This window comes from Perca flavescens, chromosome 15, assembly GCF_004354835.1.
Source record: "Perca flavescens isolate YP-PL-M2 chromosome 15, PFLA_1.0, whole genome shotgun sequence".
Lineage (NCBI taxonomy): Eukaryota > Metazoa > Chordata > Actinopteri > Perciformes > Percidae > Perca > Perca flavescens.
In genome coordinates this window covers 33,297,231-33,312,127 of record NC_041345.1, presented here as the reverse complement: position 1 = coordinate 33,312,127, position 14,897 = coordinate 33,297,231, and the positions used below count along the sequence as shown (strand labels likewise).

The 14,897-nt window shown below is 41.6% G+C and overlaps 1 protein-coding gene across 1 annotated transcript; it reads left to right on the top strand.

Annotated features, from left to right (window-relative positions):
- The first annotated feature begins 12,633 nt into the window (after positions 1-12,633).
- On the top strand, positions 12,634-14,286 carry LOC114570253 (SE-cephalotoxin-like). Its single transcript, XM_028600495.1, has one exon. The coding sequence runs from the start codon at positions 12,634-12,636 to the stop codon at positions 14,284-14,286; it is 1,653 nt and encodes a 550-aa protein (XP_028456296.1).
- The last annotated feature ends 611 nt before the right edge of the window (positions 14,287-14,897 follow it).

Genomic DNA, 14,897 nt, shown 5'->3' with positions numbered 1-14,897 from the left:
GCCAATCAGCTTCCTTTAAAAAGGACTGCTTCTGTCCTGTCAGGCTCAGAGATCAGGGGCTTCCTCAGAGACTCAACAACCTGCAGACTGTCCTCAGAGACCACCTTCACATCCAGCAACCATCCAGCCAGCCGACCAATCACAGCAGGCAGACGTCTCTGGGCCAGCGTTCAGTTCTCTAAGCCTCTCTCCAGGTCTGAACTCTCTGCTTTCTGTAAAACTAAATTTTAAATTGTGTAAAATGTCATTTTACAGAAAGATATAGATTTTTCCTGTAGTTTTAAAAACACAAAAATATATTTATTTTGCAAAAATAGACTTTTCTGTAAAAGAACAGGAAACATCTGACATTATGAATACCTGTAAAACTACATTGATGTATTGTTTTCATATGATTCTGTAAATACATTTTATAAATTAGATCAAATTATTTTACAGAGCTAAATATCTAATATATATTTAAAATATATTGTTTTTAGACTTGCAAAGTTAAAACGATTAGTTATCAACTAATAATCTCCAACTATTCTGATAATCAGTTATTATTTAGTAAGTTTATGATAAAACTGGTAAACGTCTCTGATGTCAGCTTGCTAAATGACAAACAAGACATTTGAGGACGTCATCTTTGTCATGGTTGTATGTTTCTGTTTCCTGTTTTATTTTGGTAGTCTGTTTTTCTGTCTTGTCTTGTTTTATTTTAATTGTGTGCCCCACCCTGGGTGTTTCTCAATCTGTGTTCTTCTATTGACTTGTGTTCTTGTGTCCCTGTGAAACGTCATCTCGTGTTGCCAAAGTACTGTCCCAATACACAAGTTCCCATTTCGCCAAGAACAGTTAAGATTCCCGGAAATGTTCTTGACACGCCCATTTTACCGAGGATACATCGGTTGGTAACTTGTATGAACTTTGCAGCACCTGTATCCCAACATTCGTTTCGGCATTCAATGATGGTTGGATTTCCAGTACATAGACAGCCCAAAAACAGGACAATTTAAACAATTTTCACCATGTTATTCCTCACTAAATTCACTTCTGAGAACATTTTAGAGAAATGAACGGGCTGGATTTCGAATATAGGCAGTCTTGTGAAAATCTTTGCCGAATTGACAATTTGCTCCAAAGTTTTCGGAGTTTTCGGAGCTCCATAAATTGATAAATCTCGGCGCTCGGACAGTCCCACTCGGAGACCCCGCTGTAGGATCCCGGAGGTCTTTTAGACCGGTCCCGTAAATAAGAGGCTTTTATTTCGCCGTTGACGGATCGTTTGTTTAAATATCACAACACATGTGTATCATAAGATTAACGGGAACCTGTGTTAACTGTCTTTTTGGAGTTAAACTCCACAAGCACACACACAGACACACACACACACACACACACACACACACACACACACACACACAGCGCAGCTTCATACACACACACACACACACACACACAGAGAGACACACACACAGCGCAGCAGGCAGAGGCGGGGAAGAGAGATATACCCGTTTCTTTTCGGGAGACTTGTTTACTTTAAATTATGCGATAGGCTATAGCCTACATTAGATTTAGTATTTAGTTCATAATTTTGGTGTATTTGTTTTCTGGTTTATTAGAAGTTGAGTTTCAGTCTGTATGTTAAATGAACAGTTGTACATAAAGTGGTAACATGCTATGGCATTTATGTAGACTAAAGGGGAGACGCCAACCTTTATCATTTAAATTTCTAATTTCCATCTGTTGTCCCTGGGCATATACAGTGCACTACAATAATATAGAAATGATAATTCCACATAACACCAATAGGAACACATAGGACACACCAGTGCATATTTATTTTTTAATTTAAACTGACTTAAACTTATACACTAATAGTAATAGTAAGGATCACGTTCCACTCTTTTGAATAAGTAAAGGGTGTTTGAGCTAAACCATAAACAATCAAATTAAAACTCAATTAGTTTATTTTTCAATATTATTGCAATAGTTGTAGCATTATGAGGTTTTTTTGTCCGGAGATTGTTTTAATACAGAGTGGTTATATAGTTGTGGTTTATATATCTAGCTGGTATTTTGGAGCCCTGTAGGTAGCCTCTGTGCTGGAGGTGTTGAGCAATAACAGGAAGAAGGCATCGTCTCAAACTGTTAACAGAGTTTTCTGTGCTTGTGAACTTGCGAGTTAATTCTTCCAAGAAAAACCAGCAAGAACATTCTCCCCAAGAACACAAGTCCATACTTTGCATTCTTGAGATTGAGAAACACACATGGGGCGTTTCTCAATACCAAGAATGTACGGACTTGTGGTCAACACAGGTTCCCGTTAAAGGTGCAATATGTAATAGTGTATGTAATACTGGCAGCTAGCGGTTAAAATAGTTACTGCACTACCAATTCAAAATACTGGAGAGTCGTTTCCCCCGCCTCCTCCTGCCCAGACTCGAAGTTCACGGAGGTTGCCAGGCTGAGACCGCAGCATTCACAACAATGTTGCTAGACGCTTTTCTCACATAGCCAGACATTACTCCACAGCACAGCAGAGTAGCTAACGGTAGATGCTAGTCTCACATAGCCAGACATTACTCCACAGCACAGCGGAGTAGCTAACGTTAGATGCTAGTCTCACATAGCCAGACATTACTCCACAGCACAGCGGAGTAGCTAACGGTAGATGCTAGTCTCACATAGCCAGACATTACTCCACAGTACAGCGGAGTAGCTAACGGTAGATGCTAGTCTCACATAGCCAGACATTACTCCACAGCACAGCGGAGTAGCTAACGGTAGATGCTAGTCTCACATAGCCAGACATTACTCCACAGCACAGCGGAGTAGCTAACGGTAGATGCTAGTCTCACATAGCCAGACATTACTCCACAGCACAGCGGAGTAGCTAACGGTAGATGCTAGTCTCACATAGCCAGACATTACTCCACAGCACAGCGGAGTAGCTAACGGTAGATGCTAGTCTCACATAGCCAGACATTACTCCACAGCACAGCGGAGTAGCTAACGGTAGATGCTAGTCTCACATAGCCAGACATTACTCCACAGCACAGCGGAGTAGCTAACGGTAGATGCTAGTCTCACATAGCCAGACATTACTCCACAGCACAGCGGAGTAGCTAACGGTAGATGCTAGTCTCACATAGCCAGACATTACTCCACAGCACAGCGGAGTAGCTAACGGTAGATGCTAGTCTCACATAGCCAGACATTACTCCACAGCACAGCGGAGTAGCTAACGGTAGATGCTAGTCTCACATAGCCAGACATTACTCCACAGCACAGCGGAGTAGCTAACGGTAGATGCTAGTCTCACATAGCCAGACATTACTCCACAGCACAGCGGAGTAGCTAACGGTAGATGCTAGTCTCACATAGCCAGACATTACTCCACAGCACAGCGGAGTAGCTAACGGTAGATGCTAGTCTCACATAGCCAGACATTACTCCACAGCACAGAGGAGTAGCTAACGGTAGATGCTAGTCTCACATAGCCAGACATTACTCCACAGCACAGCGGAGTAGCTAACGGTAGATGCTAGTCTCACATAGCCAGACATTACTCCACAGCACAGCGGAGTAGCTAACGGTAGATGCTAGTCTCACATAGCCAGACATTACTCCACAGCACAGCGGAGTAGCTAACGGTAGATGCTAGTCTCACATAGCCAGACATTACTCCACAGCACAGCGGAGTAGCTAACGGTAGATGCTAGTCTCACATAGCCAGACATTACTCCACAGCACAGCGGAGTAGCTAACGGTAGATGCTAGTCTCACATAGCCAGACATTACTCCACAGCACAGCGGAGTAGCTAACGGTAGATGCTAGTCTCACATAGCCAGACATTACTCCACAGCACAGCGGAGTAGCTAACGGTAGATGCTAGTCTCACATAGCCAGACATTACTCCACAGCACAGCGGAGTAGCTAACGGTAGATGCTAGTCTCACATAGCCAGACATTACTCCACAGCACAGCGGAGTAGCTAACGGTAGATGCTAGTCTCACATAGCCAGACATTACTACACAGCACAGCGGAGTAGCTAACGGTAGATGCTAGTCTCACATAGCCAGACATTACTCCACAGCACAGCGGAGTAGCTAACGGTAGATGCTAGTCTCACATAGCCAGACATTACTCCACAGCACAGCGGAGTAGCTAACGGTAGATAATAGTCTCACATAGCCAGACATTACTCCACAGCACAGCGGAGTAGCTAACGGTAGATGCTAGTCTCACATAGCCAGACATTACTTCACAGCACAGCGGAGTAGCTAACGGTAGATGCTAGTCTCACATAGCCAGACATTACTCCACAGCACAGCGGAGTAGCTAACGGTAGATGCTAGTCTCACATAGCCAGACATTACTCCACAGCACAGTGGAGTAGCTAATGGTAGATGCTGGCTATATTGACAGTCATAAAAGCCCGTGCTCACGCGGAGCTCTGTAACCAACTGACAGACACACTTTTTTGGCTTAAAATTACAGTATGAACCACTAAAAACACAACAACCTCACTGTCCTCTCCACACGCCAGAAACGCTAAAAATGCTACTACCTTGCAGATAGAACACACTTCATTGGCTTAGAATTACGGCAAGAATCGCTAAACACACTGCAAACTCACAGTCCTCTCTTTCCGATTTACAGCCCCCCTCTCGTGGCTTAAAATAACTCACCGTTATCGGCTCCAGCCGCTGAAGAGGCTACACGTTTTAAACAGCCATGGGCTGCTTGCCTGGTCCTCCCGGTAATGTTAGCAGGTAGCAGGGTTAGCATGGCGGCGTTAGCCAGGACCAGTCGGGATCACTTTACTGGCTATGTCTCAATTGTTTTTGCGCGTAACCAACTCGGGTACTCTAGCTATATAATTCAATATGAGTACACAAATGTTGAAATGCCCATCCCTAGTAGCTGTGATAAATTAGCCTGAAGCAAATGCTTACCTGTTCAGGAGAAAATAAGCCAACTCTGCGTCCTTTTGGGATCTAAACTGTCTCCATCTTTCAAATACATCTCCAATATTTACCAGGGGGTTGTTACGTCTCTGGTCACGCAACTGTTAGAAACATGCTGTTTTCTTTTTTTTTGTCATGTAGAATCTATCTCCGTTGATCCTGTTCGTTTGTTTGCTGCTTTCATGGCTGTACTACCGTTACAGCTGTAGTGCACAGGGTTTACATTTTTACAGGTATATCTGGCAACCCGGCCTGGCTGTCAAACTGGGCCGTTGATAACAACACACAGATCAAAACATAAACATAAATTCCGTCACGGAATGTAAATTTCAAAAAGAAAAAAACCCTAACCCTAACCCTAACCGGCGTCAATTTATGGAGCTCCGAAAACTTTTTGGAGCAAATTGTCAATTCGGCAAAGATTTTCGCAAGACTGCCTATATTTGAAATCTAAACTAAAAAATCTAAAATTTTCTCAGAAGTAAATTTAGTGATGAATAAGATGGTGAAAATTGTTTAAATTGTCCTGTTTTTGGGCTGTTTATGTACTGGAACTCCAACCATCATTGAATGCCGAAATGAATGTTGGGATACAGGTGCTGCAAAGTTCATACAAGTTACCAACCGATGTATCCTCGGTAAATGGGCGTGTCAAGAATACATCCGGCAATTTTAACTGTTCTTGGCAAAATGCGAACTTGTGTATTGGGACAGTACTTTGGCAAGACGAGATGACGTTTCACAGGGGCACAAGAACACAAGTCAATAGAAGAACACATATTGAGAAACGCCCATGGTCTGAATGCGTGTTCTTCTTCTTCTGTTATATTGGCGATTGGCAAAACAACTTGTTGCATGACTGCCACCAACTATTGGGCGTAGCATCAGGTGTGTGAAAACATGGAGGCCAAAAAATGTGCCGCTGTTTTCTTATGCGAAACAGCACATGGACAGGTGTTTGTGTTATCTGCAGGACAACCAACGGGAAAGGATTCTCACCTTTCAACACATTTTATCGATTGTCGTTTTTGTACGTCAGGGTTATTGCCGTTTGGCATAACAACTTGTTGCATGACTGCCACCAACGGTTGGCCGTAGCCAAGAGCATCAGGTGGTGAAAACATGGAGGCCACAATAACAGAAGATTCTCTGCTGTTTTCTTATACGAGCATCCAAACAGCACATCGCCAGGTGTTTGTTTGTGTAGGACAACAGGACAACAGGACAACCAACGGGAAAGGATTCTCACCCTTCAACACATTTTATCGATCGTCGTTTTTGTACGTCAGCTGTCAACAACTCAACTCAACTCAACTTTATTTATAAAGCACTTTCAAAACCACAAGTGGAACCAAAGTGCTGTACATAAGGTATAAAAACATAAAAGCTTAAAAAACAATACAAACAAAACAAACAACTTACAAAGCATTATCAAATGCTAAGGAAAACAAGTGAGTTTTAAGAGCACTCTGAAAAACCCCCAGAGAAGGACAGGTTTTTACAGACAGAGGAAGGTCATTCCAAAGCCTAGGAGCTGCAACAGAGAAAGCCCGATCACCTTTACACTTTAAGCGTGTTCGTGGAACTACAAGAAGTGACTGATCATGTGATCGCAGAGATCTGCTGGATTGACATTGGCTGATTAAATCAGTAACATACTCAGGGTTAGACCATGCAGGGACTTAAAAACATACAACAGCGCTTTGTAATGGATTCTGTATCGTATGGGTAACCAATGTAGTTTCATTAAAACCGGAGTAATGTGTTCTCTCTTCTTAGTACCAGTTAAAAGTCTGGCAGCTGAGTTCTGAACGAGCTGCAAACGGGACAGAGAAGCCTGACTCACACCCAGATACAAAACATTACAATAATCCAAACGTGATGACACAAAGGCATGAACAACCTTCTCCATATCATCAAAAGTAAGGATAGATTTCAATGTAGATATTGATCTAAGATGGAAGAAACTGTTCTTAACGACAGCATTGATTTGCCGGTCAAATTTAAGCTCAGAGTCAAAAATGACACCAAGGTTCTTCACGCTAGACAGTTTTTTCCCAGGAAACAAACCCAGGCAGTCATCATCCACACACCCCCTATTTCCAAATAAAATCATGTCGGTCTTATCCTCATTTAATTGGAGAAAGTTATTTGAAAGCCAACACTTAACCTCTGCCAAACATGCTTGAAGAGACTGAATGGCACTTTCCTGCCCATGTTTCAGTGGTAGATAAATTTGGGAATCATCTGCATAAAGATGATACTGAATCCCAAATTTATCAAAAATAGAAGCTAGAGGCAGCATATAAAGTGAAAATAAAATTGGTCCCAGTATTGAGCCCTGCGGAACCCCACACACAAGGGGGGCAACAGAAGAAGAATAGTCCCCTAAACTGACTGAAAAAGTTCTATCCTTTAAATAGGAAGAGAACCATTTAAGGGCTAAGCCCTGAATACCCACCTGATCTCTAAGACGATCAATGAGAATTTTATGATCAACCGTATCAAATGCCGCCGTAAGATCTAACAACAGCAAGACAACACGGTTTCCAGAATCAACACTTCGTAGTATATCATTAGACACCCTCAAAAGAGCAGATTCTGTACTATGACCAGCTCTGAAACCTGACTGGAATCTGTCGGAAATGTTATTTCCAATTAAAAAGTCATTAAGCTGTGCGTTCACAATTTTTTCTAGTATCTTAGAAATAAAAGGCAATTTTGAGATCGGGCGAAAACTACTATTGTCAAATGGGTCTAAGCCGTTTTTTTTTAAAAGGGGCTGAATAACCGCATGCTTAAAACTAACTGGAACAACACCAGATGACAAACTAATATTCATAATAGACAGAATACTTGGGCCAATTGAATCAAGTACCTGCTTAAACAGAGAAGAAGGGAGCACATCACCAGGAGACCTGGTGGGCTTCATATGAGCAGTTATATCGTTTAGCTGCTGCAAAGAAACAAGCATAAAACCGGTCAATTGGTTCTGGGGGGCAACAGAAACGATAAAATCATTGCCAACAGATGAAATTAGAGATCTAATTCCATCAACCTTACCAATAACATTTTTTAAAAACTCTTCACACATGTCAGCAGAAGGAGTGAATAAAGGAGTAACAGTAGGATGAAGAACTGCATTTACAGTAGAAAAAAGTACTCTAGAATTATTACAGTTTCTGGAGTTAATGAGAGAGAAATAATTTGATCTAGCCAATTTAACAGCTCTTTGATATTCTTTCAAAATGTTCTTCCAAATCTCATAAGAGACTTGTAATTTATCTTTAACCCATTTGCGCTCAGCCCTCCTACACTCCTGCCTAAAAGCACGGGTAGTACTGTTCAGCCAGGGCTGTGATTTGACTTTTCTTCCCCTGGCTTTGACAGGAGCTACAGCATCTAAAATCTCTAAGCAAGAAGAGTTAAACTGATCGACCAAATCTTCTAAACCTATACAGGGAGAGTGTGACTCAATCAATGAAAATAAAGGAGAGACATTAAAAACAGCTGAAAAACTACTAGCTGTACATGGATTGAGGATGCGAGACGAAACTGTGGCAGAAACAGTATTACCCGGAGCAACACAAGGAAGGTTAGAATAAAAAATAACAGTCTTATGATCAGAAAAAACAGTATCAACAATTTTCACACTATCAATAGAGAATCCTAGAGATAATACTAGGTCAAGCGTATGACCACATTCATGAGTTGGACCCGAAACATGTTGCACAAAATCAAACGACTCTAATAAATTCATAAAATCTTTGACCAGGGGCTTTGAGGGGCAACACACATGTATATTAAAATCCCCCAAAATTAAAATATTATCAAAAGAAGGGACAATACCAGATAAAAATTCTGAGAACTCCTGTATAAAATCCCCACAAGAGTTAGGGGGTCTATAAATCAAAACACATAACACAGATTTAAAAGAATTCAGCGTAATTAACTGAGATTCAAAAGTGCTAAAAAGTGCAGAAGATGAAAGTCTACACTTAAATTTGTCTTTAAAAACAACTGCAAGACCCCCACCACGGCCAACAGACCTAGGGGTACTGAAAAAACTGCAGCCAGGAGGAGAAAGTTCGGAAAGAGAAGACAATTCACCAGCATTAAGCCAAGTCTCAGTAACAAATAAAAAATCAATTTCATGAGAAAGAAAAAGATCGTTCAAAATGAAGGTCTTATTTGCCAGAGATCTCGCATTTATCAACGCCATTGACACCGGAGTGGGAGTGGCATCAGAAGAGGATTGCAGAGAGGAATCATAAAATGTTACCGGACTCTTGTCACGTAAATAGCGAAGATTCCGATAATTAGCTCCTCGATCTGCAGATTGACGCCTGACGTACGCCATCCGCAAAAACTGAGGCATCAGCGACGAACACGGAAAGACAGGCACAATGTATGAATATCTCAAGCTCACAACCACGGCCTCCGCCATCGAAGAAACTGGTCCGACGGCTGGAAACTTCCCGATCCTCTTTGATCTCACAAGGACTCCAGCACGCTTCCCACGCTTCCTTCGCCGTTTCCTCCACATGCACAAACATCCAGGCAGGTAACACATTTTCCTCAATGCGACTGGCACAATATGCGAGTGCAGATGCCAATCATCTCTGGGATCGCTGAATAAACAATCGGACACAGCCGATCTAATATTAAGTAGCGTCATGCGATCGTATACCAGAGGGGAGCAAACAGAGCGCGTGATAAAACAAACAAGAAACATTACAAATAAAAGAGACAAGGACAGACTGTGGCAAGCCGGCAAACATCCTGGCGCCATCTTGCTCTGACGTTAATACTGCACTGTAAACATAGTTCTTAACTAGAATAAGTCACTTATAAGTTGGCAGTTTTCTGGAAAAGCCAAAAACAAAAACCCCACCAGAATTGTATAATGCATCCCTCCTCCTGCAGCTCCCAACAACCAACTGGGAAACTCTGTTCTAGCCCCAGTTTCCCACCTCTGATTCCCACAGGAAGTGACGTGAATGATGATGTTTTCACTCGGAAAAATGTTTTTCCAATGTCCAATGAACGCACGGTATGTCTTTGTGTTTTCTTTGTCTGGTGTCAGGTCATCGTACTGTTTTAAGTGTTCGTGTGTGGAGTCTACCCCGTTGTCTCTGTGTTCCAGTTTTTATTCGGTATTCCTGTTCTTTTGCTTCCTCTGCATTCTGGAGGGATTTTGCCTGCTGTCAGGAGGACTCCTTTGGTTGTTACCTTTTGACTGTTATTAAATCCTCAAACTCAACACTGCCTGTCTGCCTCTGCATTTGTGCAATTCTCTAAACCTTACAACAATTTTGTTCTTTGGGAAACACTGATCCACATTTTTCTTCTTTTCTTTGTCTTTTCTTCTCTCTCTTTCTCTCTCTACTCTGTCTTTATCTCTCTCTCTCCATCCCCCTCTGTCTGTCTGTCTGTCCTTGTCCTTGTCCGGTTACAGCTCTACACTAAATTATTAGAATTTAACAACTTAATGTTTCATTAACACATTCAGCTCACACTCACTCGTCAGAGTGTAGGACAGCACTCAGAACAGAACATGCGCAGTCGCATAAACCGATCATAGCCCGGTTAAGGTGAATACATGGAGGAATTCCCCGGTTTTACTGAAGGAGTTCTCTACCTCTGTTAACGGGTTATTAGAACTCAGATTTTAACCGGGGTAAGGTGTTTGAGAAATCAGGATATTGCGTTAACCCAGTGGTTCTCAACCTTTTTTATGCCAACGCCGCCCTATCCATTATCCAGCCCCCATCAACTATTATATTGGCTAATTGCCCTGAATATTAATGATTATGCCCTAATATAGGCCTATTATTGTTGTGACTATTGTTATAAAAAATAATCAAATAATCACATATTTGAATGACAAACAACACATGTATTAGTTTCCCTGGTATCAAAAAGCCATGTGAATAGAAATTATATATATTTACGTTTCTTTTTAAAAATGCAACCATTTGACATTGAAATTAAATAACCGCAGCCAATCAGAACGACTAGATATGTAACATTCAAACAATTATTAGGTATTATCAAAAGGCCTGCTGCATGGTGTGAACCTCAGCACCTTTATAAAATGACTCTAATTTGAATGTCCTTTTTTGTTTGTGAAGTGACCTTGGGTGATATGAAAGGCGCATCAAATAAAATGTATTATTATTATTTTTATTATTAAAAACACTAACAGTAGCCAATCAGAAACAGCTAGCAATTTAACATTCAAATCTATTTTTCATTCAAATCTAAATCTATAATCGAATTCTTCCAACAGAAAACAAGCTGGCACTTATCAAGGGGTAAAAGCAGAAGGATTACACACACACACATGTCTATGTTAGAAGAGTCTAGGTTAGAATAGTCTAGGTTAGAAGAGTCTAGGTTAGAAGAGTCTAGGTTAGAAGAGTCTAGGTTAGAATAGTCTATGTTAGAAGAGTCTAGGTTAGAAGAGTCTAGGTTAGAAGAGTCTATGTTAGAAGAGTCTATGTAGAAGAGTCTATGTTAGAAGAGTCTATGTTAGAATAGTCTAGGTTAGAAGAGTCTATGTTAGAAGAGTCTATGTTAGAAGAGACTATGTTAGAAGAGTCTAGGTTAGAAGAGTCTATGTTAGAAGAGACTATGTTAGAAGAGTCTAGGTTAGAAGAGTCTATGTTAGAAGAGTCTAGGTTAGAAGAGTCTATGTTAGAAGAGTCTATGTTAGAAGAGTCTGTTAGAAGAGTCTAGGTTAGAAGAGTCTAGGTTAGAAGAGTCAATGTTAGAAGAGTCTATGTTAGAAGAGTCTAGGTTAGAAGAGTATAGGTTAGAAGAGTCTAGGTTAGAAGAGTCTATGTTAGAAGAGTCTATGTTAGAAGAGTCTAGGTTAGAAGAGTCTAGGTTAGAAGAGTCAATGTTAGAAGAGTCAATGTTAGAATAGTCTAGGTTAGAATAGTCTAGGTTAGAAGAGTATAGGTTTACTATTGCCTGTCTTGCGAGGAAATAGCAGAAAAAAAACGTTTGGAGAAACTCAACCCCACGTTGCGCTGTGTTTTGAGGAGGTGTGAGAGAGTCCCGTACAGTAAACAGTGACATCACTTCCTCTATCGCTTCCATAAGAAAGTTTTAAAACACCAAACACAAGCTCTGAACTGCCCGGGAGTTGGTGAAACAGCTACATGTGTGCCAAACTAGCACAGTCGATGTCTCTCGCACGTCTCTTTTCTCTCTCTCTTTCTCCGTGAAATGAAGCTGCCTTCAGGTGCAGTAGGAAACGCTGTGTTCTATAAATGATCTGATGAATAACTGTTACTGGGAAATCTAGTATACTTGTGCTACATTGGGGGTTTAAAGAATACAACAGGACGTCGCGGTGATTGCTTTTTTTTATTTGAACGCAGTTTCATGTATTATAGAGCTCATTTAAGATGATGCTCTGACTTCCCGTTTCCCTGAAGGCAGCACGGAGCTGTGCCAAACTAAGTTGACAGAAGCACAGAAGAGAAGAAGAGTTATGATACCGGTCTCGTCCAGTCGCAGTGCTGTAAACTGGCAGCTTTTAATGTTGCAGACCACTGATTTTTTAGTAGTTTAAGTGTAAACATGTATTGTTATTGTGAATCTTTGGTCTAAACAAACGTTTTACTCTAATATTTTTTCCATGTTGTGTTGTCTGTGTTGCAGTCATGGCGTTCCCTCGGCTGTCTACCTCCATGCTGTTGGCTTCACTGATCCTTCTTCTCTACTGGACGACATCCTCAGCTCGGTCACATGATCCCCCATCCTCCATCCTCTCACCATCCTACAGGGTGAAGAGGGAGATGGATTCCGACACCAGAGACAAATGGGATAAATCTTTGGCCGTGGCAAACGGCATCCTCACTGTGGTCAAAGAAGGGATTGAAAAGATTGATACCAATAAGTTAGCAGCTGTGATTAAAAGTCTCGCCAACATCGCCAGCTTGGCGCCTGGCATCGGAGGTCTGGTTGCTTCTTTTGTCAACATGGTCTTGATCTTCATCCCTCAGGAAGATGAGGTGCTGAACGAGGTGAAGAAAGGGTTTGCTGAAGTGAACAGAAAGCTGGACTTGCTCTCCATCCAGATCTCCAACCTGGCAACAGACGTAGAATGGTTTAACTACGCCAGCGTCTACTCTCAAGACGAAGTCCGCATCCTCAACTCCTGGAAGAAGTTCAATGATCTTCTTAGGAAGACTTATTCGGTTCAAAATGAAGAGCAGAAACTCAGACATGCAAAGATATTTGTCAGCTATTATGAGAACACAGGAACTGAAGCCAGTGTGGCCAACCTCTACCATTACCTGACAGTTAAAGACACGTCTCTCAGTGGAAACCTCAACGAACTGCTGAGGAGGAAGTTTAAATGTGATTTTCAAGATATCGGCAAATATAACGTCTATTTCAGTCGTTTGCTTTGGCAGGGGATGGTGCTGAACCAGTTCTACTGGAAACTGATCGGGTTGGATTCATCAGGTATAGAAGCCGAACACACCCAGATGTTTAACAATGTCTACGCAGCTCAGAAATCAGCTCTGAAAGCCAAATGCCTGGACAACTATGAGCACTACCTGAAGGAGGACGTGGTGGAGATCAGCAAAGGACTCAGTGCTGATGACAAAAGAGCCATCGCTGTTCACGTGAAAGAGTTTCTGGATAAGAAGTACTTCTGGTACAACTGGGTGGTGCTGGTGTACAACACAGATCAAGATAACCGTCATGAGATATATAATATGACAAAGATACCTGTGGGTACGATCACTGTTGCTCTGGACTACACTCAGAAAGCAGAGGAGATAAATAAAGAACAAGTCAAAACCAACCTGGAACCTGGTATCTGCTACAAGAGGAGACCAAACCTCATTCCATTAGGAAGATTCCCCAAATCTGACATAACAACTTGTAATGAAATTAAAAATCAAATATCGCAGTGCACTCATGCCGTGGGTGGTGGTCCCATTAGAGAGTTTGTTAAAGTGATGCACGCCAGTTCTGAAAAGAATTTGGTTCAAGTCCCAGAAGCCCTGTGGAATTCTTCTTGTGAGGTGGGCAGCTATACTTACAGTCTTTACATCTATTACTCCCGAAACATGTCTGCCTGCCACCAAAACCCATGTAAGAACGGAGGAACCTGTGAGCCGCTGCTGGACACCAACGAATATTTGTGTGCGTGTCCTTCTAGTTACCATGGAGACAGATGTGAAAAGAAGATTAAGAACCAAACCGTCCCAGCTATTATCAAAGGTCACACTGTGCCTGACATCACCATCATCAATGCCAAACTGGAGGATATTCTAGACTACATCCGTCGTGGTCACTAACCAATCTTTGTCACGTACAGAGCATTCACAGAGTATTCAGAGCTTTACTATTTTCAGCTTTATGCTAAAATCAATACATTTCTCCCTCATTAATCTACACATAATATCCCATAATGACAAAGAAATCTGAATTTTATAAATGTTTTCTGATATATTAAAAAGAAGAAATTGAGATAATACATTGACATGAGTATTCAGCCTCTTGTGCTGTGATTGGAGTCCACCTGTGGTAAATTAAACTGACTGGACATAACTTAGAAAGGCCCACATCTGTCTATAGATGGTCTCCCAGCTGACAGAAACCACACCATGAGGCTGAATGACCTTCCTGCAGAGCGCAGAGATAGGATTGCGTCAGAGAAAAGGGGCCTCCATGACTCTTAGATGGTACAAGTCTGGAACAACCAGGACTCTCCAACAGCTCCTAATTTCAAAGCCTCAATTCATACTTTGCACGTGACGTCACAACTACTGGCTGGCGGGCAAGAACATCATTCTATAACGTATATTTGTTGTGTGAATTAGAAACACACTAGAATATCTTTGCATGCCCTGCGTGCCGTGCTAACGTTACTGCCTTTCATTTTTATTGATTCATGCAGACTGTAACA